General features: G+C 55.6%; 2 protein-coding genes across 2 annotated transcripts; one reads left to right on the top strand and one right to left on the bottom strand.

Moving 5' to 3' along the window:
• Positions 1–161: 161 nt before the first annotated feature.
• PCYOX1L (prenylcysteine oxidase 1 like) lies at positions 162–4568 on the top strand (the record flags this gene model as incomplete). The annotated part of the gene is made up of 5 exons (XM_019534719.1): positions 162–387; positions 713–887; positions 1060–1274; positions 1478–1618; positions 2430–4568. Coding segments are annotated over 5 exons (1416 nt in total), but the record flags the coding sequence as incomplete, so codon positions are not given.
• Positions 4569–5719: 1151 nt separating this feature from the next.
• IL17B (interleukin 17B) lies at positions 5720–10479 on the bottom strand. The gene is made up of 4 exons (XM_019534924.1): positions 10348–10479; positions 10100–10151; positions 7680–8005; positions 5720–7274 (listed from the first exon to the last, which is right to left on the bottom strand). Exons 2-4 carry the CDS (start codon positions 10121–10123, stop codon positions 7025–7027), a joined length of 600 nt encoding a protein of 199 aa, XP_019390469.1. The 5' UTR covers positions 10124–10151; positions 10348–10479; the 3' UTR covers positions 5720–7024.
• Positions 10480–20472: the final 9993 nt, after the last annotated feature.

Raw genomic sequence — 20472 nt, 5'->3', positions numbered from 1 at the left:
GCGGGCCCCGCTGCGTAAAGGCCGGGCCGGGCCGGGCGGCCCTGGCCGGCAGCTGGGAAGTGCAGGCCCGAGAAGGCCCCTGCCCTGGGGTGCGGGGAGGGCGCTGCCGGGCTCTGGGGCGACGACAGCCTGCCTTGTGCCAGGGCTGATGTGCCTGCTTCCTTGCCTCCCTGCTGGCAGCTGTGGTGGGCGCCGGCATCGGCGGCTCGGCAGTGGCCTACTTCCTGCAGCAGCACTTCGGGCCGCGGGTGCAGCTGGACGTGTACGAGAAGGGCAGCGTGGGCGGGCGGCTGGCCACCATCACGGTCAACAAGCAGCAGTATGAGTCTGGCGGCGCCTCCGTCCATTCCCTCAACCTCCACATGCAGGACTTTGTCAAGCTGCTGGGTGAGTGCAGCCCCCAGCGGGTTCGAGCAGCGCAGGGCTGGGGACCCTCCGGCCTCCGCTGGCCCTGCTTCTGGTGGCTGGGATGGGTCCAGCTCATCCCGGCATGAGGCTTTGGTGCCCTCTGCAAACACCGGCTGTCGCGGCTGCACGTGTGCTCGGGCTGTGTGCGCACGTGTGTGCACGAACGCTCAGCCCACTTCCAGTCCTACTAGAGTTCTGGGGACGCCTGGACGCGGGGATTTGGTGTTGCCATTTGAGCCCAGCGCCCCTGACTGATTGCCTCGGGGAGGAACGTGAAGTGCCTTGTGTCCCTGTTGCTCTGCAGGTCTCAAGCACCGGAGGGAGGTGGCGGGGAAGAGCGCCATTTTCAATGGGGAGCATTTTGTCCTGGAGGAGACGGACTGGTACTTGCTGAACCTCTTCCGGCTCTGGTGGCATTACGGGATCAGCTTCCTGCGCCTGCAGATGTGGGTGGAGGAGGTGATGGAGAAGTTTATGAGGTACGAGGCAGGCACAGCGGCACCTATGCATCTAAGAGGAGAGAAACATGCTGGGCCTGGCTTCTCTGCCTGCTCCCCCAGGGCAGAGCCGAGGGAGGGTTCGTTGGCTGCTCGGGCTTGCCGGGGAGTGGCTGGGTGTGTGCCCTGCTCCTGACTCCCCGTCCTCCTGCAGGATCTACAAGTACCAGGCACATGGCTACGCCTTCTCCAGCCTGGAGGAGCTCCTGCATTCGCTGGGCGGCGAGGCCTTCATCAACATGACACAGCGCTCGGTGGCAGAGTCCCTGCTGGAAGCGGGGGTCACGCAGCGCTTTGTTGATGATGTCATCGCTGCTGTCCTACGCTCCAGCTACGGGCAGTCAATGCTGCTCGTGCCTGCCTTTGCAGGTGAGGCCTGGCTGGCCGTGCTGGTGCTATCGGCCAGCTCTTCCCCTTGCAAGGGCTGTGGAGGCTGCTTCAGAGCCTGTGGCAGGTGCTGCTCCATGGATGCTCTGCACCAGCATGAAAGCCAAGCATACCCTTCTCTGGGGATGTGGGGGTTCCCTCCACCGGAGCAGGCTGAGACGCTGGTCTGTCTTCTGTCCCTCCAGGGGCCATGTCGCTGGCAGGTGCCCAGGGCAACACGTGGGCTGTGGAAGGAGGCAACAAGCTGGTGTGTTCAGGTTTGCTGAAGCTAACAAAAGCCAATGTGGTCAATGCCAGGGTGACGAGCGTCTCTCTACACAGCGCAGGTGAGCCATCCAGACCTCCCGCTCCCCTGGCTGGGGTGAGTGGTGATCAGGGACTCGGTGCCTGTGTGTCTGCTTCAGATGCTGCCAGCTGATGGCCTGGGGGGTTCAGGTTTCATGGGGTGTGGGCTGCAGTGGTGTGGGGTGTGGAGCATAAGGAGCACATTCTCCTCTTGTACCATCTTGGCTCTGTCTCCTGGCTGTGGTCACCTTCACTGACCCAGTCCCAGTCTTCTGTGTGGGGGTCCAGTCCATGCAATAGGAGGCAGAGCTGTGAGAAAAAGAAAGCAACAATGCAGGCTTCTGACCCCAGAGGGCGCAGGGAGACCAAGACCAAGGCTCATGATGAGGCAGTTCCCTTGAGTCTGCAGTGCTGAACTGCAGACATAGTTCAGCATGGGCATAGATACCAGCACATCAGGGTCAGCCAGGGTCCCTGCAGTCTGAGCTGTAGGGGTAATTGCTGCTTCTGTCCTTGTGAGGAAAGAAACAGCTCCTGCTCAGCCCTGCCTTGTCTCTGCTTCATGACTGTGCCTCCAGTCTAGGACTGGATCATGCTCCCCAGAAAGAGGATGGGAGGTGCAGGGATGTTGCCCAGCAGGGAGGCTGGCTTGGAGAAGCTGAGAGGCTCCAGGTCAGCACAGAGGACTCAGATGACTGTAGGGCTAGAGCAGCGGGGGGCTGCAGGCTGGGATGGGCACTTCTGTGCTCTGGCTTGCACTCCCAGCACCCCAGTGAAGGTGACTTGCCAAGCCGTCAGCCTGTGGCTGCTGGTCATATTCAGCCACCTTGCATCTCTGCTGTCCCTTTCCAGAAGGGAAGCCCCTCTACCAGGTGCGCTACGAGGATGAGCAGGGCCAGGACTCGGGCTTCTATGACATGGTGGTCATTGCTGCACCACTGCACCACGGCAAGAGCACCCTTACCTTTGAGAACTTCGATCCGCCCATCCCTGAGCTCTTGGGCTCTTTCCAACCCACCGTCACTTCTGTCGTCCACGGCTACCTGAACTCCTCCTATTTTGGCTTCCCGGACCCCAAGCTCTTCCCATTTGCCAGCATCCTCACAACCGACACTCCCAACCTCTTCTTCAATGCCATGGACAACATCTGCCCTGTCAATATCTCAAGTAGCTTCCGGCGGAAGCAGCCCCAGGAGCCTGCTGTCTGGCGCGTCCTCTCCCAGCGGCCCCTGGACAAGCAGCAGCTGAAGACCCTCTTCCGCTCCTACTACTCGGTCCAGGTGACGGAGTGGGAGGCATATCCCTACTACGACTCCGCGAAGACCCTCCCGCCCATCGTACTCCATGACAACCTCTTCTACCTCAGTGGTGTGGAGTGGGTGGCCAGCTCCGTGGAAATGATCTCCATGGCAGCCAAAAACGTGGCGCTCCTGGCTTACAACCGCTGGTACCAGGACCTGGAGAAGATTGACCAGAAGGACTTGATGCACAAGGTGAAAACAGAGCTGTGATGCAGCTGGGAAGGAGTGTCCCTGTTGGTTTGCCTGTTTGAGGGTTTATAAGTGGGGAGACCTGAGGATTTCTGGCTGGGAGGAGGGGGGAGCAGTGGGAGAGCTGGCACTAACAAGCTCTTTGTATATCATTTGCCTTCAGTAACACCAACCCTGCCTCTTCTTGCAGTGTCAGGTGCCAAGTGCCTGCCACCAGCATTTATGCCCAGGCTTCCTCTGCTCTCAGCCAGCCCCACGCAGGGGAGAGAAGGGAACCTAAGCTTGCTGCCAGGGAAATGTCAACTGGAGCCATTCCAGAGCCTAAGTCAGAGATGGGGTCTGTGCAATGGGAATGATGGTCAATGCAGATTCATTGTAGGGTAGCTTGTCTGTTGGTGCTTGAGTATGGGCTCCCATGAGGCTTTCAAAGGGGAGGGTATCATGGGATCTTAAACCTAGAACACATGGCCATGGACTGTGGGGGTGACCCAGAGATGGGTGCTGCTCTTTCACTACTGCATGCCCTGCTACGACCACAGAGCGCTAATGTTGTAGGCAGCTGCCCCACTCCAGTACGTTCTGTGCAGGCTCCCCACTGGCCTGCAGCCCGGACAGGTGCCCTGGTGTAGCTGGGGTGGGTGGGTGTCCTTGTAAGGCCCAGTCCTCAGGATTTAGCAGATGCATAGAGTAGGAGTGGTTCTCCAGCTGTGAAGTGTCTGTGCTGTGATTATGCATGGCTTGTGGCTTTCCCCAGGCATCTCTACAGAGCTGGTTTTTTGTGACCCATTGTCTTCTCTCTATGGGTGGCAGGGGCTGGTAGGGGGTGAGCTGCCAGCCAGCTGGGATAGTGTGCATCCATTTACCTTCTTGCCTGTAGACATAACCTTACCCCCATTGCCCAAAGCTAATGTTGATGGAGGGGGTGGAGAACAGAACGACTACATGCTCAGGAATAGCTGTAGTTGCTGCTGGCCTTTGTGGCAGGAGGACATATAGTGCTCCCTGAACAAAGGGGAAGCTGCCCTGGCCTAGAGCTTCACGGCCCCCATGTATTCCTGGAATGGCACATGCAGCGATAGGACAGTGCTGTTGCTAGCAGCATAGGCCTTGTACAAACAAAGCCAGAACTGGGCTCTGAGAGACTGAAAATCCCCTGACAAAAGGGCTGCAGGTAGAAATCAGACACATCTCCATGGCAGAAGAACATGCACTTCCCACTCCAGGCCCTGCTGCCTGAGCTGCTCATGCCTCTTCTGTCTGCAACATAAGCATGTGGAGGAAGAGCTCTGCATAAAGGTTGGCTTGGTCAAGGAGCAGGGCAAATGCAGAGTGGGACCAGCAGTGTTTTATTGTCAGCGTGAAGGCATGCCTGGAGTACAGAGGAAAGCAAGCAGACCCCTTCTCTTCTCCCTTCCCCCCAGTGCTTCAGCAGAGCCAAGGACTAGGAACCACTGTGTCACTCCCACCCCTCTAATAAAGCTGCCAAGCTGTGTGTGTGTGTGTGTTTATGGACTGTTAATCTCATTGTGCACAAGGGCTGGATGGGGTTCAAGGTGGGATGATGGGTTTTTCCTCTATCAAAAGAGGGAGCCAGTGTCTTAATTCAGTCTTGCTCTGTGCTACTGGTGAAGTCCTGCCTAGTCTGGCCCTCAGTGTCCCCATGGATATAGTGGGGTCACAGTAGGGGCCTGTTCTGCTAAGGTTAGGGCTAAGAGTGCTGTAGAAGTGCTGAACAATTGTCCGGCTTGCCTCAAGTTTACCCAGCAGGAGTAGCTGCTTGAACCAGGCTGCAGCCAGAGGTTCATTTCCTTTGTGTCATAAATGACCCCCTCACTGAGTGGCAAGAGTCTCCCTCAAAGATCCCCTTCCCTAGGCCTTGGTAGCTGGAATTTAGCCAAAACTAATTCCAAATCCAAGTGTCCAGAACCGTAAGTGGCCCTACCATGAGCAATCATCCACCACCCGCACCTGGGGCTTCAGATATTTCCAAAACCTTTGGTGAGCATCCTACTTGTAGGGCCAAGGCCAGAGGCTTGAGGTTTGGATGCCCCTGAGTTTTGCTTGCCCTTAGCCATAAGGCCCTTGGAGCAAGCAAGGGAGGAGACTCCCATTTCCATAAACTGGACTTAAAGCTGCTGCACCTTGGCAGGTACTGAAACACGCCAGAAGAGCAGTTCAGGAAAACTGCCTTGGACACAGATGCATGGCATTTCCCCTGCCAGATTAAAAAGCCACTATGTTTGTCCTGAGCCTTCAAGAGGCTGAGAAGCTGGAAATGGGGCAGTTCTGCAGCCTACAAAATGGTGTTAGTAGTGTCTGGATGTGGCAGAGGGCATGGCAGGGGCTGGTGTGTGGGAGATGGGCTCCCAACAGCAAGGGCAGGAGAGACTGAAAACCCAAGGAGCTGAATGTTCACCTCACTAGTGGCAATGACCAGCCAGGACCCACCCCTTTCCCTGGCTTTGCATCCTGACTAGTTCACTGGGGTGAAAAACCCATGCCCTGCCTCTGCTCAATCTCCCAGCTGCCTTTTTGCCCCCTCCCAATGGCTTCTCATGCCTGTGTCTTCCAGAAGTTGTAGCCTGCTCTGCATGGTGGAGTCTGTGCCCCTCCTAGATCTGCATGGGGCTGTCCAGATTGTCCCCTGCTGTCCTTAAGTCCTTGACAGGCATCTAGGCTTCCTGCTCCATCCAGGACCCTGCTGTCAGATATTGCCAGCCTGGGTACTATGGACAGCGGAGCCTAGTGAACTGACCTGGTCCTGGCTGGTGTGGCATAAGGCATGCCCCTGTTAACTGAGTGCAGCACCACAGGCCCAGCATCTACAAGGGCCTGGTACTTCACAGCTGGCTTCCCAGGAGCCTGGGTTCTGCTCACAGCACTGCTAAGGTCCCAGACCTGTGCTGCCCTGGTCAGCCATGCAGGCTCTGCAAGGAGCCTGAGGAGCAAAGTAGAAGCAGCTGTCCCCAGCCCCGTTCCCTCAGACACTCCCCTAAATGCCTCCTGGCAGCACCCCTGCTGCAACAGCCTTTTCCCCTGGGTGCTCCTGGCCTATACTCTCACCAGCACCCAGAGCCTTATGGGACCAGCTGCAGGGAGCAGCAGGCAGCCTGTCAGCTGCCACCTCTGCACCGGGGGAGGGCTGGACCAGCCCAGCTGCTGATGGTGGAGAGGCCCCACCCCGGCAGCAGGTAGGAACTGGGCTGGAGCTGGTGCCTGCCTGAGGCAGGTGAAGGTCTGTTAGCAAAGCCGCCTCCCTGTCAGGGTAGGACCTGGGTGCCCTCAGCCTGAAAATGGTGATGTCTTTGTGAGGTGCAGTGGGAGGAGTGTCTGCCTGTGCCCTGACCTGAGCTGGGGGAGATGGATGGCAGCTGCCGTGACCGATGCACTGTCTGGAGGGGATGGGAGCAAGAGGCAGGTGCTGTTTGCAGCTCCCAAGGCTGGCAGGACTGGAAGCCTTTCCCCTCTGCTTGAGGGCCCTGGTTAGCAGCTGTTTCCGCCTGCCCTCCCCCGTGATCCTGGCTACCTCTCTCTTTTGCTGCCGCTGAGCTGCCAGGAAGCAGCACAGGTGTTCAGCTGTGCCATGCACCGCCCAAAAGGTAAGTGAGGGGGCTGTGTGTTGGGAGCTGCTGAGAGCTGTGTGTGTGCTGGCTGCCCCACCAAGCCAGCTCCTGGGGGTTGCATGCTGCAGTCATGCTCCAGGCTCAGCAGGGAGATGTGAGAGTGAAGGGGAAAACTACCTATGGCTCTAAGTAGCTGCTTCCCACCGACTTGGATCTTCCCCATGTGCACCAGGCCCTATTAACTCCTTTCCTGGGGAGCCCCAGTTGGAGGCCCTTGCAAAATGGCTGTAATGAGAAGTGGTTGCTTAGACATTAGCTGCTCTCCAGGCCCAGAGGCCTCGGGTTAGTTCAGCACGGGGGTGTGGGGGAGCTGGGAAGACCTGCTTGTCCTCCCTCAGAAGATGCAGGTGCAGCCCACGGCGATGGTCTCCATGACCATCCTGTATTTCTTGTGGCACCCCTTCTTCTTCCTGGGGGCCTTGACCCCTGGCTGGCACAGCAAGCGGCGGACAGGCAGCCTGCTGTAGATAGGGATGCTGGCCATGGTGCGGTCTTCTTGCATGGTGAAGGGGTTGATGCAGCCGGTGCAGAGGCACTGCGCCTCTGGGATGTCTGTGGGAATCCGTGTTGCATCGTGATTTATGCTGTGAAAGAAGAGAGGCAGCAGGGTAGGGGTAGGTGCAGGGACACTGCTCAGCCTGGGCAGGCCTCATGGGAATAGGTAGGGTTTTCCTCCTAGGAAACGGGCATGGGTGCCACAATAACTGCAAGCCAGGACCTGGGTATGCAAGGAGCAAGCCTCCTCATGGAGAAAGGGGCTTGCTGGAGCTTTCTCTGCCTGGGCACCTGTGCTGTACTAGCCACACATGGAGGAATGTGGTCCTGTGGCAATGGAGCAGCAGCTTGTGAAGTGGGCTTAGTGCCCACTGTAGGGTTACACACCATCTAACTGGGGTTGCCATCAGCTGTGAGCCCTGCTCTGTGTGCAGAAGGGCCTTACCCGGGCTGGGGAGCACCCATCCCAGTGGTGCTTTGCCCTGCAGCCTCACCTGTAGGCCCATGGAGACAGACTCCTCTTGTTGGGACTCCAGAGTCCCAGGCTGACCTGGCACTTGGTGTCAGGGGGCTCCGAGCTGTTCCTCAGCTGGCGTACCATCTCCTGGATGCTCTCCTCATATTCCTCCACCCTGGTGTATGTATCATCCGTGGCCAAGCCATTTGCCTTCAGCCTGGGGCCTGGGGGGGAAGTCTGGGCCCCTGGGAGCTGGGCCCTGTCCCGAGCCTGTCCTCTCCTTCCTTTGGCTGTTTTGCTTCGGTCTTTTGCTTCTGTGAGGGCAGCTGGCACGAAGGCCAAGGAGAAAGCACAGAGCAGAAGCTGCAAAGGAAGGTGGGACAGGGTATAACTTTTCCAGTGTTGACCCCATGCTTAATCCACCCTTCTCCTGGGATGTGGGTGCCTGAGAGGGGATTCTTGCACGTAGCCAAAACTGGACACAGGCATGGGCAAACGGGGTGGCTGTCTAGGGTCTGGACAGAAAGGAGGCCTGAAAATGGTAACTTTTTTATTGTTGTTATTATTATTGTTATCTGTGCCAAAGGGGGGCCCAATACTAAAAGTTCACCCAGAGCTGCCAGGACACTAGGTACAGTGCTGCATGTAGCTGAGTGGTAGGAATCACTCTACCTGGCAGGGCTCATACCCTCCAGGTGGGAGGCAAGCTGCTGTAGCGAGAGGAGCCAGGAGATGGCGCCTGGACTCCTGGGATCCTTTCCCTATTGTGTGACTGTCTTGCTATGGGATCCTGAATCTCTTGCTTTAGTTCCTCTCTCTGTAAATGAGGGGTAGTGATCTGGACGCTCCTTCTAACATGCTTTGAGCTAGGTGGGTGGATGCAATGCAAAAAAAAAAAAAAAAAGTGTTGCCCTTTTTGGAAATAGCCCTGAGGATCTGGAGAGCCTGGAGCTGGTATGTCCTATAGGCCAGTAGTTCTCAACCTTTTTTTGTACTGGGACCCATTTGTAAACACTGACCAGTCTTGACCCAGTGCCCCTCACTCCTGACCTGCTGCTTCACAGTGTGTGTGGGGAGGCTTGGCCAGAGCTGGTGAGGCTGGAAAGATTTTCCCCAAGATAAATGAAAACAGAGCTTTTGACAGGGGCCTGCAAATGCCGAAGGTAACACCCTTCATGCCCTGCATCTCCTCCTGTTCTCCATGGGAAGTCCTGGTTGAATGCATGGTGACTTCAAGGGGCTGTTTAGTGCCACAGGGCACTTTGTAGATCTGCACTTCTAATCCTCGGGGAATTTCTCAGAGTTGCACCTGTCCTCATGAAAGGTGCAGGGGAGGAAGGGAGTCAGCCCCCTCTGTGACCAGGAGATGGCTGCAGCTCTAGGGTCCTCACTGAGCTACCTTGACTCTGGAGCCAAGAAGACGGTGGCATGTCTTCCTGCTGAGGATGGCTGACCCCTCCCCTCTCCCAGGGAAGGTGATCTGGGTGCCATTTTATGCGGAGGACACGGGTGTCTTCCTTATTCCTTCCTTGCATGTATGATGTGAGGATGTGAGAGCCATCATAAAAGCAGGGTTTCTGCTATGACTGATATGCTCTTTCCCTCCCCACTCCCTCTTGGGCTCTGTGGGGTGGCCTGTTTGTCTGGGGATGCCACCGCCTCTGAAGTGTGGGTGTAGGGCATCCATACAGGTATGGAGCACGCAGAGCACAGGGACCTTCTGGGACGAGGGGCAGAAACATAAAACAATGTAAATGTTCCCTGAAGTTGCCCCTCCTCCTGGCAGTGCCCCTCATGCTAAGGAGATGGATAAATGCCTTCTTTTGCCTGTTCCCTCCAGTGCCAGAGGGGGCCGCCAGGCAGTGGCCAAAGCCCCTGGGAGCTGGGTCACAGAGTTACCAGCCCTGTCTGTGGCACACTCCATGCCCAAAGTGCTCTCTCGTGTCAAGCGTGCCCCAGTGCTGAGCTCCTTAGCCATCCACCTCTACTCTCCAGTTACAGCTCGGGGCTCTGGGGCTGCTGGCAGTGTCCACCCCACTTTCTCCCTTCAGGAGCATCTTCTCCACCTCCTGACAGGCCAGGCTGGCTTCCTCACAGTAAAAGTTGTTTGTAGTGGTGGTCCCTACTGTTCTGGCTGCCGTTAGCTACAGGGATCATGCTTCTTGCCTTGCAGTCTTGTGAAGTAGTGCTGCATGCTGTCCGGTTGGGACCCACCCCAGAGGCAGCTGCCTTCCAGTGCTGGGTGAAAGGGTCCCTATTATGGGGCACGGTGGGGAGGGAAGCAGCTCTTTGAAGCACAAGCTATTCTCTCTCTTGCTCATCCCCAGGGCCATGTCCCAGCCAGGCTAGGGGAATAGTAACTTGGGCAGGCAAGCTCCAAAGCAAACAAACCCAACTGGCTGCCAGTATACAGAGTAAATAATAAAAGCCCCCAGAGCAAGCAGCCCAGGCACCTACCAGGCTTGGAGTCCAGTCCATCATCGCAGGGCAGCCCAGAGACGCCTCAGTGCTGTGTGAAGGGAACAGGATGAGCCAGAGATTAAAACAGGAAAGCCCCAGCCCCCAGCGCCTGCATGGCCTGGGAGGTGTGTCTGGCAGCACAATAAGCTTCCCCCAAGTGCCAGCTGGGGTGTTTACAGAGGGAACAAAGGCTGGTGTTGTCTGGGGTTGTGTGTGGAGGTGGCTGCCCCGTGACCCCCACGCACCTTGCTGGCACTGAGAGTTCGTGGCTGTTTGCTTAGGTACCTGCGGTCTTGGCAAAGACACAGGCCATGAGCAGAGTCCCCTGGGAGCTCCTTGGGTGGCCGCTTCCTCTGGAGACAGGCATCAGGCAGCGTGGAGGGGCCTGCCTGGGCTTTGGGAAGTGGTGGGTGGAGGGATTGGATGCAGGACTGGGAGCAGGCGCTCTGAGCTGGAGGCCTGGCTCTGGGCGCTGATTTCCCACCCCCATAGCCACCACTCTTCTTTGGGAGCTGGAAGGGAACAGTAAGTCTCTCTTTGGTCTAGGCTGAGGACTTGAGTCCAGCTGAGAATTTCTGAGCTGTAGCATCAGCTCATCTTGCAGTGGGTTGGTCAAAGCAGAGGAACTGGGGGGGTCCCTGGTGCCTGGGAATCGGTACCGGTGTGCTTCCTGGTGACAGCCCTAGAGGACTGATGCTTGTTGGGCCAGCTGGATTTCTCTCCTGTGAGCAGTGCCAGCATGCTCTCTCAGGCTGCAGTGGCTCTTCTGTTGATAGAAAGTTGCAGCCCTGGGCTCTTCCCATGCAGAGAAGTGCTACCTCCCACATGGTGCCATTCCTGACTGCCCCCGCATGCACATTTGTGGCTTCCCCTTGATCCTCTTCTTCAAAGGCCCCAAGGGCTTTCCAGACCAGCCCCTAGATCAGTCACAGGGAGGATAGTGGTTAACACAGCTCATGGCAGCAGCATTGGGCAGATGGGCTGGGCTAGCTTCAAAGAGATTGTGGAGCCAGCTACCCACCTGGCTTTGGAACTGACTTTATCCTCTTGCACAGTGCTCCTGGCCCGTTCTTGCACCACACACACACTCCATGTCGTGTATGGGCTTGACAGCTCCAGAATCGCATCCCTGCCTGTTGCTGGAGGTAGGTGCAGGCAAGAGTTGGGGAGGAAGCTGGATTTTGTGCATCAGGGTTTTGTGGCCCTTGTTGGAGAGGACTAGAGGGCCTCCCAGCTGTCTGTTCATGAAGAAGGGCTTGCTGTGTAGTGCTGAGGGTTGTATCTGTGGCAGGGCCTTGCTGCTAATCCTAGGCCAGGACCTGGGGTGCCCATGGCTCCTGGCTGGACCTGCCCTGCCACAAGGGCTGTTGCTCTCTCTCTATAGCAGGGCCCTGCACCCCCACAGGGGCTCTGGCTGCTGGTGCGTGCAGGGAGCTGTCATGTCAAAGCACTGCCACAGGGTGGTGCTACCCTAAAGCCAAATGGTTGGACAGCTGGCTTGGCCGGCCTCTGGCTGGTGGGTAGAAAGGGGGTCTCCTTCGTTCCTCCTCTTCTCATCCCACAACGCCTCAGCAACAAATGCACCCAAGCAGAGCAGGGGCTACTCGTCCCTGCATGCAAACCCTGCAGGCTCTGAGCCTGCTCCTATGTCTACCTGCAGGACCCACTCCGAGCTTTCAAAATGCCAGGCCTCCTCCAACTGCCTGCGACAAAACTGGGTTCCCCTTTGCCTTCAGGCTTGCTGTGTTTCGGCTGTGCTGTCTAGCTGGTTCTCTGCCAGCATGAAAGCTTTGTGTCTGTGTATCAGAGATTCTCGTGTTCATGTGACTCCAGGAACCGGGGCTTTAGAGAAACCACCAAAGACAGTGGAACTTGCCCAACTCGCAAGAAGCACTGGTGTTGCTCCCCTCTTGCCCGGTGCTGTACAGGAGGCATGACACTAAATGGAGCAGCTGCAATGCCAACCAGTTGAGGGCACCAGCTACTCCCAACAGCCACAAGCATGGTCACCAAAATCTACTGGCCCGTTTCGAAGTCCTGCTGGGAAGGAGGGGACACAGACTGCAGTGTGTCACCACTGACAGGGCATGCGGCCTTGCCTCTGACCCGTCTTCCTGCACCGCACAGGAGCACCGTGGTTACCTAGGTCTGCCGGAAATGGGCCTTGTCACTCTAGGGCAGCTCCTTTGCCTCGTACCAAACCGTTGCAGGATGCGCAAAAGCCGGGGGAACTGTTAGGCCCAGTATTCAAATGCTGCTGGAGTCTGGGGGAGGGAGGGGGTGTCTGAACTCCACCAGAACCAGCCTTTGTAGCTGCGGTGGGCTGAGCCAGAGGCCTGAGCACCAACTCTCCTGGACTCTGAGGGCTTCAAAATCTGGATCTCGAGCTGTCTTCAGTCCCCAGGACATCAGGTGTCACTGCCCATCCCTGGTTCCCAGCCAGCACCCTGCCTGTTTCCAGACTGTGGGTGTTGGCAATTGCTATGTGTTGAGGAGAGATGAGGGGAGCAGTTGCAGAAAGGTCACTTGGGCAATGATGGCCTAGACAAGAGGATGCTCTGAGTGTGTTGAACCCCCCAGTGCTTGTGGGGCTCTGGCCAGCCCCTGGAGGCTCTACCCCATGATCCTGACCTCCTGTCCTGACCTAGACTAGTTTAGGAGGAGTCATTCCCATGGTCCACCCCACTACTGTGTAGGAAGAATCCCCTCATCCCAAGGCCCTTGGGGCTCTCTGAGCTGAGTGTGCCCACGGCTCCCCTTCCTCCGCTGCCCGAGCCACAGGGCTGCCCCTGCTCTGGGGTCATGTGCGCCCGGGGAATGCCTGGGATGCTTGTGCCTGGGCTGCAGCCTGCGTTGTATCAACGCTTGGAAATGCTGTTTACACATGAGGGAGGCTCAGAGGCATTTGCTCTGGGAGCCAGTTACCCAGTTTTGATCTTTTTTGGTGAAAAGGAAGTGAGGGCTTTACAGACATGGCCAAATTTGATAAGCTGGTGAGGCGGCTGCCCCACCCTCCAAGGGAGAAAGAGGCCATGGCTTCAGGCTTCGGGCCGCTCTGTCAACAGCGCCTCATGCAGCGGTGCTTACAGCACTGTCAAGCAGCCCCCAGCCCTCCCCAGCCCTGAGGGACAGGGCTGGTGGGAGCCAGTGCTAATTCAGGGGAGACGCATCAGCTTCTGCCAGGGTTAAATTTGGCTTGGGGACTCTGGGGCAAGCTGGTGGGATTCTGCAGGCTTGCGATGTGATGGGCAAAGCATTCGTGGTCAGGAAACGGGGAAGTGGGAGTAACAGCCTGCTCCACTGCTGTATTCTCATCTGCCGGGTGCTCTGTCATCACAGCCCTCATACCGGAGCTAAGGGCAGTGGAGAGTCTAGCCCAGACCCCTCAGTGGGTGGCTCTGCTGAGACCTGTTGTCCGCTCAGCTTTCTGGATGTGGCCCCAAGCTATGACAGCACATTTCCCTGGAGATGTTTAGCTGCCCTAGTCCTGTGTCCACAGCCTCCATTGCCCCCACTCCAAGGACTAGCTGGATTGGATCAGACCTCCTGCCTCTGCCCGTGGCTAGTACCAGTTCCTGCAGAGGAAGAAACCCATGGCTGGTTAGGGGGCATAGGGCCCAGAAAGCTTCCCTCTGCCCCATCTGAGATCAGCCTGTGCTCTGGAGCAGGGGGTCAGTGCCCTTCTGAAGGTCTTGGTTTATATTTATATGTATCCCTGTGTCCACTGTTACCTGCTCCTGCTCTGCCTCAGGTCCTGCCCCTTTCTGCTGAATTTCCCAGTGCCCCACTCCTCCCAGTGGAAACTGCTGCCAGCCCAGCACTGCCTTGGAAAGGAAAGGATGAAATGTGGATGGGAGCAGATGGGTAACCAACCTCAAGGAGGAGCGGGAGAAAGTTGAATGTTCCTTCCTGGTCAGGTGGCTTAGCTAGTGGTTGCCCTGTGATATCCTGGCTCATTGTCCGTGGTCCTGTCCCATCTGAGCTCTCGCTCTGTGGGTTGGGATTAGCTGTGTAACTAGAACACCAGCCGCTGGGTGCACACAGTGTGAAAGGTCTGGTAGGCCATTGTGTATCATGTGCAGGGACAGTTTGCTGCTGCCAGGCCATGCTGTTACCCCCCTAGCTCTTCCACAAAACACTGCCTCTGCTCCTTCACCAAAGTCTGAGGTGATGGGCAACTAGAGACAGGCCCAAAGCAAACCCTTCCGGCTGAGCGCTTTCCAGCTCTGGGGATGTTTAGGTGTAAATCTCCTGTTGGGTCTCCCTTGTGCTGACCACAGGGTAGTCAAGGTCTTTACTGCACCATGGGAGGGATCAGTGCAGCAGCTCTATAAGCAGCTGGTATCATGTTGCCTTTGGCCTAGTTCCTGTACCCTTGCTTGGTCCTCTCAGTCCTTTGATAGCCTTCATTCTGCCCACGAGTTCAACCTGCCGAGAGAGGAAAGCACTGGTATTGCTGAAGAGCAGATGCATCCGGCCTGTGCCAGAGAACCCAGAGGAGCAGCCTGCCTGCCTGCAGGAACCGGAGGGCAGGGCTGGCAAGTGCCTGCCAGCCTGGGGCTTAGCACTAGTAATGAGGGCTCACATTGACGGGCAAAAATGTTATGTGCAGTTACTGGGGTTACTCAGACAGTTAATGAGAGCCCTCAAGCAGTTAACACGGGTCCAGGTGAGGGGATGCATGCACAGTTTTATGACTGGCACTAAATACTGGTAACAGTGTGTACAAGGGAGGAGAGGCATCAGCGTGCTGCTGGCTGACCTTGAAAGACATGGCCAAGGTCGCCATGAGAACAGTTTGCTTTGTGACGGCTGGCACGAAGTCTCAGGAGATCAAGATCTCAGCGAGGACAGGGCGGACTGGAAGGAGCCACCTATTGTAGTGCAGGGTGGATCCTTTGAAGCCAGGCTCCTTCCCATCTATATATCCATTCGGTACCTGTGCCATCAAAAATGTGACCCCTGTCCCTACTCCCCCAAAAGGCTGGTGGGTACCTATCTGGGCGCCCCCTGCCATAGTGTCCCTGCCAGTGAGATGCTGCCCTCCCACGTTCAGGATGAGCACAGTGAAACCAGCCCCAAATGGGAAGAGCCTCAGTTCTGCAGCCTGGGTTGTGCTGAAGGATCTCTGAGAGCTGCTCAGCCAGCACCCAGCACGGCTGCCTGGGGAGAACAGGCGCAGCCTGAGAGCTAGTGTTGGCTAAGGCAGTCTTAGCAAACCCTTGCTCTTGTGAGTACTGTCCCAAGCCCTTGGAGGCGTTCAGACAGCACACTGGAATTGTCCCATGGCCTTTGGATGCTGAATATTATGGCAGTCCAGTGCAAATTTGAACCTGCAATTCTTACATAAAGGAATTAAACCACCAAAAAGACCAGCCCTTCTGATGCATGAGAAGGAAAGCAGGGGAGGGAGCAGCAGACAAGGGGCCCCAACTCGCTCTTGCTTGTAGCAGTACCAGCCAGCTGAAACCAAGTGGGCTGCAGAGCTGGGACTGAGGGACCCATTATCTGCTGCATGAATAACATTTTCCACCAGCCAGCACAATTATATTTCGGCAATCGCCTGAGCAAATCCTGCTCTTTTAAAGGAGTAACAACATGAAGAGTAGGGGCCTGGGGTCAGGAAGATCTAGGGTACGTCTCTTCTGCTGTACTAGTCCCCATCTAGCCCTGCCCCTACCAGGTAGCAGTTATCCCATCCTGTTTGACCTTGGGGCCTTTTGCTCAAGCCCATATTTGCACAAACTGCTGCCTGACATGCTCGCATGAGGCCCTGGCCAAATAGGCTTATTTTAAGCTTGCTGGAAAAGAACATTGTTTGGTGGGAATTGAACTCCCCGTTCTCAAAAAAGGGAAAAACTAAAAGCACTTAATTCTGCCGACGCGCTGCCTTACATAAATCCAGAGACATTTGGGGAGGGGAATATGTTACTAGCACTCAGGCTGGGCCAGTGTCTGCTCCGTGCCCTCCCCTGTGTGTGCGTCAGGAGTGGAGGGCAGGAGTTCAAGCCCCGTCGAATGCAGAGGCATATTCCCCAGTGATTCCCACCCGCAGTGGGAAGGTTGTTCCCATGTGATTTCCACTGGTATTTAGTGTTCCTTTACTGCTGGCCTTTATGAGAACGTTGTTTAGTTAATGCATACATGCTGAGTGGCCGAGCTTTATGCTGCAATGCCTGAGTGGCCTAGTAACTTGAACGAGGAACTTGGGAGCCAGGACTCCTGGGTTCTGCGCCCAGCTCTACCCCAGGATCTGAATGTATAGGTTGTTACCTTTTACGGAAGCTGCGGTTGCCCTGTGTTACCTGTGGCAAGTTAGGGTGTTATGTCTTGTGTCTTGGCAGGGTTGACAGTAATTTTACTAGATTATAGATTTGTATTGGATGGTGTAGATGGGGATGATCCTGCCTCAGGCAGTGGGTTGGACCAGATGACCTCTGGAGGCATTGATGTTGCGTAAGTGTTTGGGGTGGGGGGGCACTCCATACTGCCTCCACCCCTGTTCCTGCGGGGTGCTGGCTCTGTCTGGGCTGCAGCCCTGTGCCCACCGTCAGTGCAGAAATTGCAATGCCACTGCAGCCCTATGCCCCACCATCAATGAAGAAATCCAGGGGGCATGCGTCTCCCCACCTCCAATGTATCACCAATGTCTGGAGGTCCCTTCCAGCCCTCCTGCTCTGTTATTTTATAAGTGATCATATGCCCAATCTCTCTGGGTCTCAGCCTGCTCAGTGCCCTGGGGATAACTGTACACTTAAAACCATACCTCTATTTGTCAGTGTGGCACTCCTGCTTCTTGTAAAAGGGGCCTGAAATTCCTAGCACTTATGAGTTGTTGTAAACTGTTTGGAGACCCTTGGATAAAGGCTGTGAGGTGACAGCCAAGTCTCATTGCTTCGAGAGCCAGTGCATGGCTTTCCTATGGGGTGAGCTGCAAGACACCATCTTGGCCCTGCATCAGGTTCTCCTAAACTCCACTGGAGCCCAGGCCTGATGTGACCCATGCCTGCCTGGCAGCCCCATAACATGGGGGCCGGGCGAAGGGCTCTCAGAACCGGAGGGAGATGAACAGTCTCTGTTGTCAGTAAACAGTGTGTCAGCAGAGCGGGGCCAATGGTGTGGGACTTGCAGCACATCCTGCCGCCACGGCTCTAGCACATCCATCACCGTGGCAGAGTTTACAGCATGTCGCCCATTACAAATTCCAGATGTGCAGGTTCCCTGCTTTGCTCTGCCTTTTGTTTCCTTTGCTTTTGGCTTTTTGATGCCGAGCACCTGATGGAAAAAGCCTGCTTGGACTCCTGTTCCTAGAAACACCCTGTGCTTCCTTCCTTTCTCCAGCCCCAAGCAGCTGCCAAGGAGAACCTGTTCACCTGGGGTTTGCCTGGGCCTTTCAGGCCCCTGCTGTTGCTGGGGTCTGTGCTGAGTATAACCCACAGCAACTGTTGTGAAGCCCTTACCAGCCTGAAGGGCTTGTAGAATTAATGAAATGGGCCCCAGTTGTTCCCCTGGACAAGCACAGACTGGTCACTAAAGCATTGGCAGGCCAGTGTGCCCCTAAGGAGCAGAGCAGTTATGCTTAAAGCCAGTCTGGCACTAGGCTTGGCAGCTGCAGGTTGCCAAGTCCATCAGTCACAAGAAGAAGTGGGAGACTGCTGTTACCTAGGGCCCAGACTCATGAGAGTTTGCCAGGGGTGGCAATGGAGACAGAAGAAAGGGCCTGAGGAAATGAACCCCATGGACAGTGCCAAAGGAGACCACAGTCCTTGCCTGAATCTGCCTCCCAGAGGGAGAGGTAATGGACTGCAAATAGCTTTGGGTTATTTAAGGGAGAGCTACTTCCAGGCTGATCCAGGAGCTAGCAGCTGTTCCAACCAAGCCAGATCCACAGATGGCAGAGAATCGGGGAGGCCTGCCCATGCTGTGATCACCCCCCATAGTCTGCCTATGCGGAGGATAATCCAGGCCATTCCCACAGCAGGCAGAGCTGGGGGGTTTCTCTCGGGTCCCCTGCATCAGCTTTCCCCATGCAGAGTGAGGCCTGGCTGCAGGCTCTCTGGTGTGGGCACAGGGAAGGCTGCAGGGTCTTTCTGCCTATTGTTCTGTTTCCTCTCAAAGCCCCAGTCTAATTGTCCAGGAGTAACGGGTTACAGGTTCCCTGGGAATAATCGACTGCAGCTGTGGAAAGGCAGGAGTGCAGCAGGGGCCCCAAGCGCTCCGTCTTCGCTTTGATCTCCAGGAGAGACCCACGCAGAGGCCCCCATCTCCACTGCAGCTCCAAGCACGGCTGGTCTGGCTGCAGCAGGTCTGAGCAGGGTTAGGCACCATTCAGGCTGCGTGGCCATTTTCCCTTTCCCAGGGAAAGGCCCAGAGGCTGTAAGGCAAGTGCTACGATACTGGGATGGAAGGTGATCCAAGCCAGGTCAGCAGTGAGCTGCAGACCCAGCTGCTATACAGAGGATGTGTCTACATGAGAAACTTAATGTGCAGTTGCCTAATAGCATTGTGCAGTAGCGTGCTGGGCAAAAAAAGTACTAATACACTACTGTACGCTACTGTGCAGTAAGTGTCACAAAAAAACCCCAGTCTGGTTACTGGCACTATTGCACAGTAACTGTGCATACTGCTCATTTAGTTAGTACTTCATTAAGTCAGTGTTAGTGCTAGCTTAAATTTTAGTTAGTACTTCATTACTGCTCATTTACTTAGTACTTTATTAAACAAGTACTGAACTAAATGTGCAGTAACTGCTTCATATTAATTAATGTGTAGATGTGCCTGGGGAACAGAAACAAACCAAAGGCACAAAGCAGGTCAGTGCAGAGCTCTGCTGCCATGTCCTGTAGTGCAGCACCACGCATCCTGCAGGCATTTGTCTTGGCAGTTAGCATGTGTGCACCCAGTGTCTGCCCTGCTCCCAGATCACTGGGCAAGGTGTACCTGGTGCTATGTGTCTATGCACCTCCAGAACAGGCCCTGCATTAGCACAAGTTTCCCCCCCAGCCCCACTAGTGCCTCTCTTCTGGCATGGTACAGAATAGCCTCCCTCTTGAGTGGGAGACAGCTCAAAGATTATTGGGTGTGGGGGTGCTTCACTGAGGTTGTAAATTAGGAAGCCAGATGGCATCAGCTTGCCACAATTATTGGGATTTGGATACCTGTCATCAAGGGACTGGAAGGAGACTCATTAAGTTTCCCTTCCCTTGCAGCTCTCGGTGTCGGGGTACTGTGCCTCCACAAAGGGAGGTGGCTACACAGCCAGGCAGGTAGGAATTTGCTAGGTGCTCTCTTGCTTTTCCCTGTGGCCCTACTTCTAAAACGCTCCTATGTAGGCCCGGCTGCCACCCACATCTCCAGCAGCACTGTCCCTGGAGGCAGCAGGGATGCCATTCTAATTTTAAGACTCGGAGCCATTCCCTAATTGGTGCTGTCTGCGATGGAATGGGCTAACGCCAGCCAAGGTTCTGGCTGCAGGAGGATTTTATAGCCTGCAAACATCCTAACATTTACATCTCAGCCTGTACCTGGCTCCTGCTTCAAACCATTCAGTTCTTGCATGAGGACTTGCGAGATGGACAGTTACACTCTTATTTAAACTTTCTACTGCCAGGCAAAACACGCAAACTCTTGATGAGTGGTTTGTACCTAGTGGTCCCAATTATAACTCATCTTGCCCAGCCAGTTTGCACTTTAGTGCTTCAATGCCTGGCTTCTTGGACAATGCCCAAGCCAGCTTTGGTTTCCCAGGGTCTGGCAAGATAGTTGCTGGAGCATGTTAACTACTGAGTACCTTCCAGAGGCAGGCCTCAGGTCAGGCTCAATGTAGTATGCTATAGGTGTTTCTCCTTGCTCCCCACTAGGCATGACCTGTTCTCTCTCATCTGCCCTGTACATCCTAGGAGACCCAAAGCCTTCTGCTTACCAACCACTGTTTCCCCAACGCAGGTTCGCAACCAACCTCAGACACTGCCCACAACCCTTACAGATTCCCCAGGGCCTAGTCTTCCCTTTGGCAGGAAAGAAGGAAGGAGCTGAAATCCCTTTCTGGACAGCCGTTCCTTCAGAGTAGTGATCAGAGGCCAAACATCATGGTGTGAGAAGACTTTGGCTCAAAGCAAGAAGCCTAAAAAACAAATTCCTTGGGGCAGAAATGACCAAGTAGATGGACCTGATTGTCCATGTGAAAGGCTGATCAATGCTTCTCCCCATTATGTTTACAACTCTCTTGAAAGCCAGTTGCCCTCACATCAAGCCACCCACCTTCTGAAGAGCTGCGCGTGATGCTCCCTTGCTCAAGAGCTTGGCAGGACTTTCTTTGCAACATTCAGTGTTTACATCTGCTGGGCATGGAGAGACGCCTGTTGACTGAA

Source organism: Crocodylus porosus, unplaced genomic scaffold (genome assembly GCF_001723895.1).
Source record: "Crocodylus porosus isolate Cpor-Errol unplaced genomic scaffold, CroPor_comp1, whole genome shotgun sequence".
Lineage (NCBI taxonomy): Eukaryota > Metazoa > Chordata > Crocodylia > Crocodylidae > Crocodylus > Crocodylus porosus.
The sequence above is the reverse complement of the archived record's forward strand: the minus strand, read 5'-3'. Positions and strand labels throughout refer to the sequence as shown.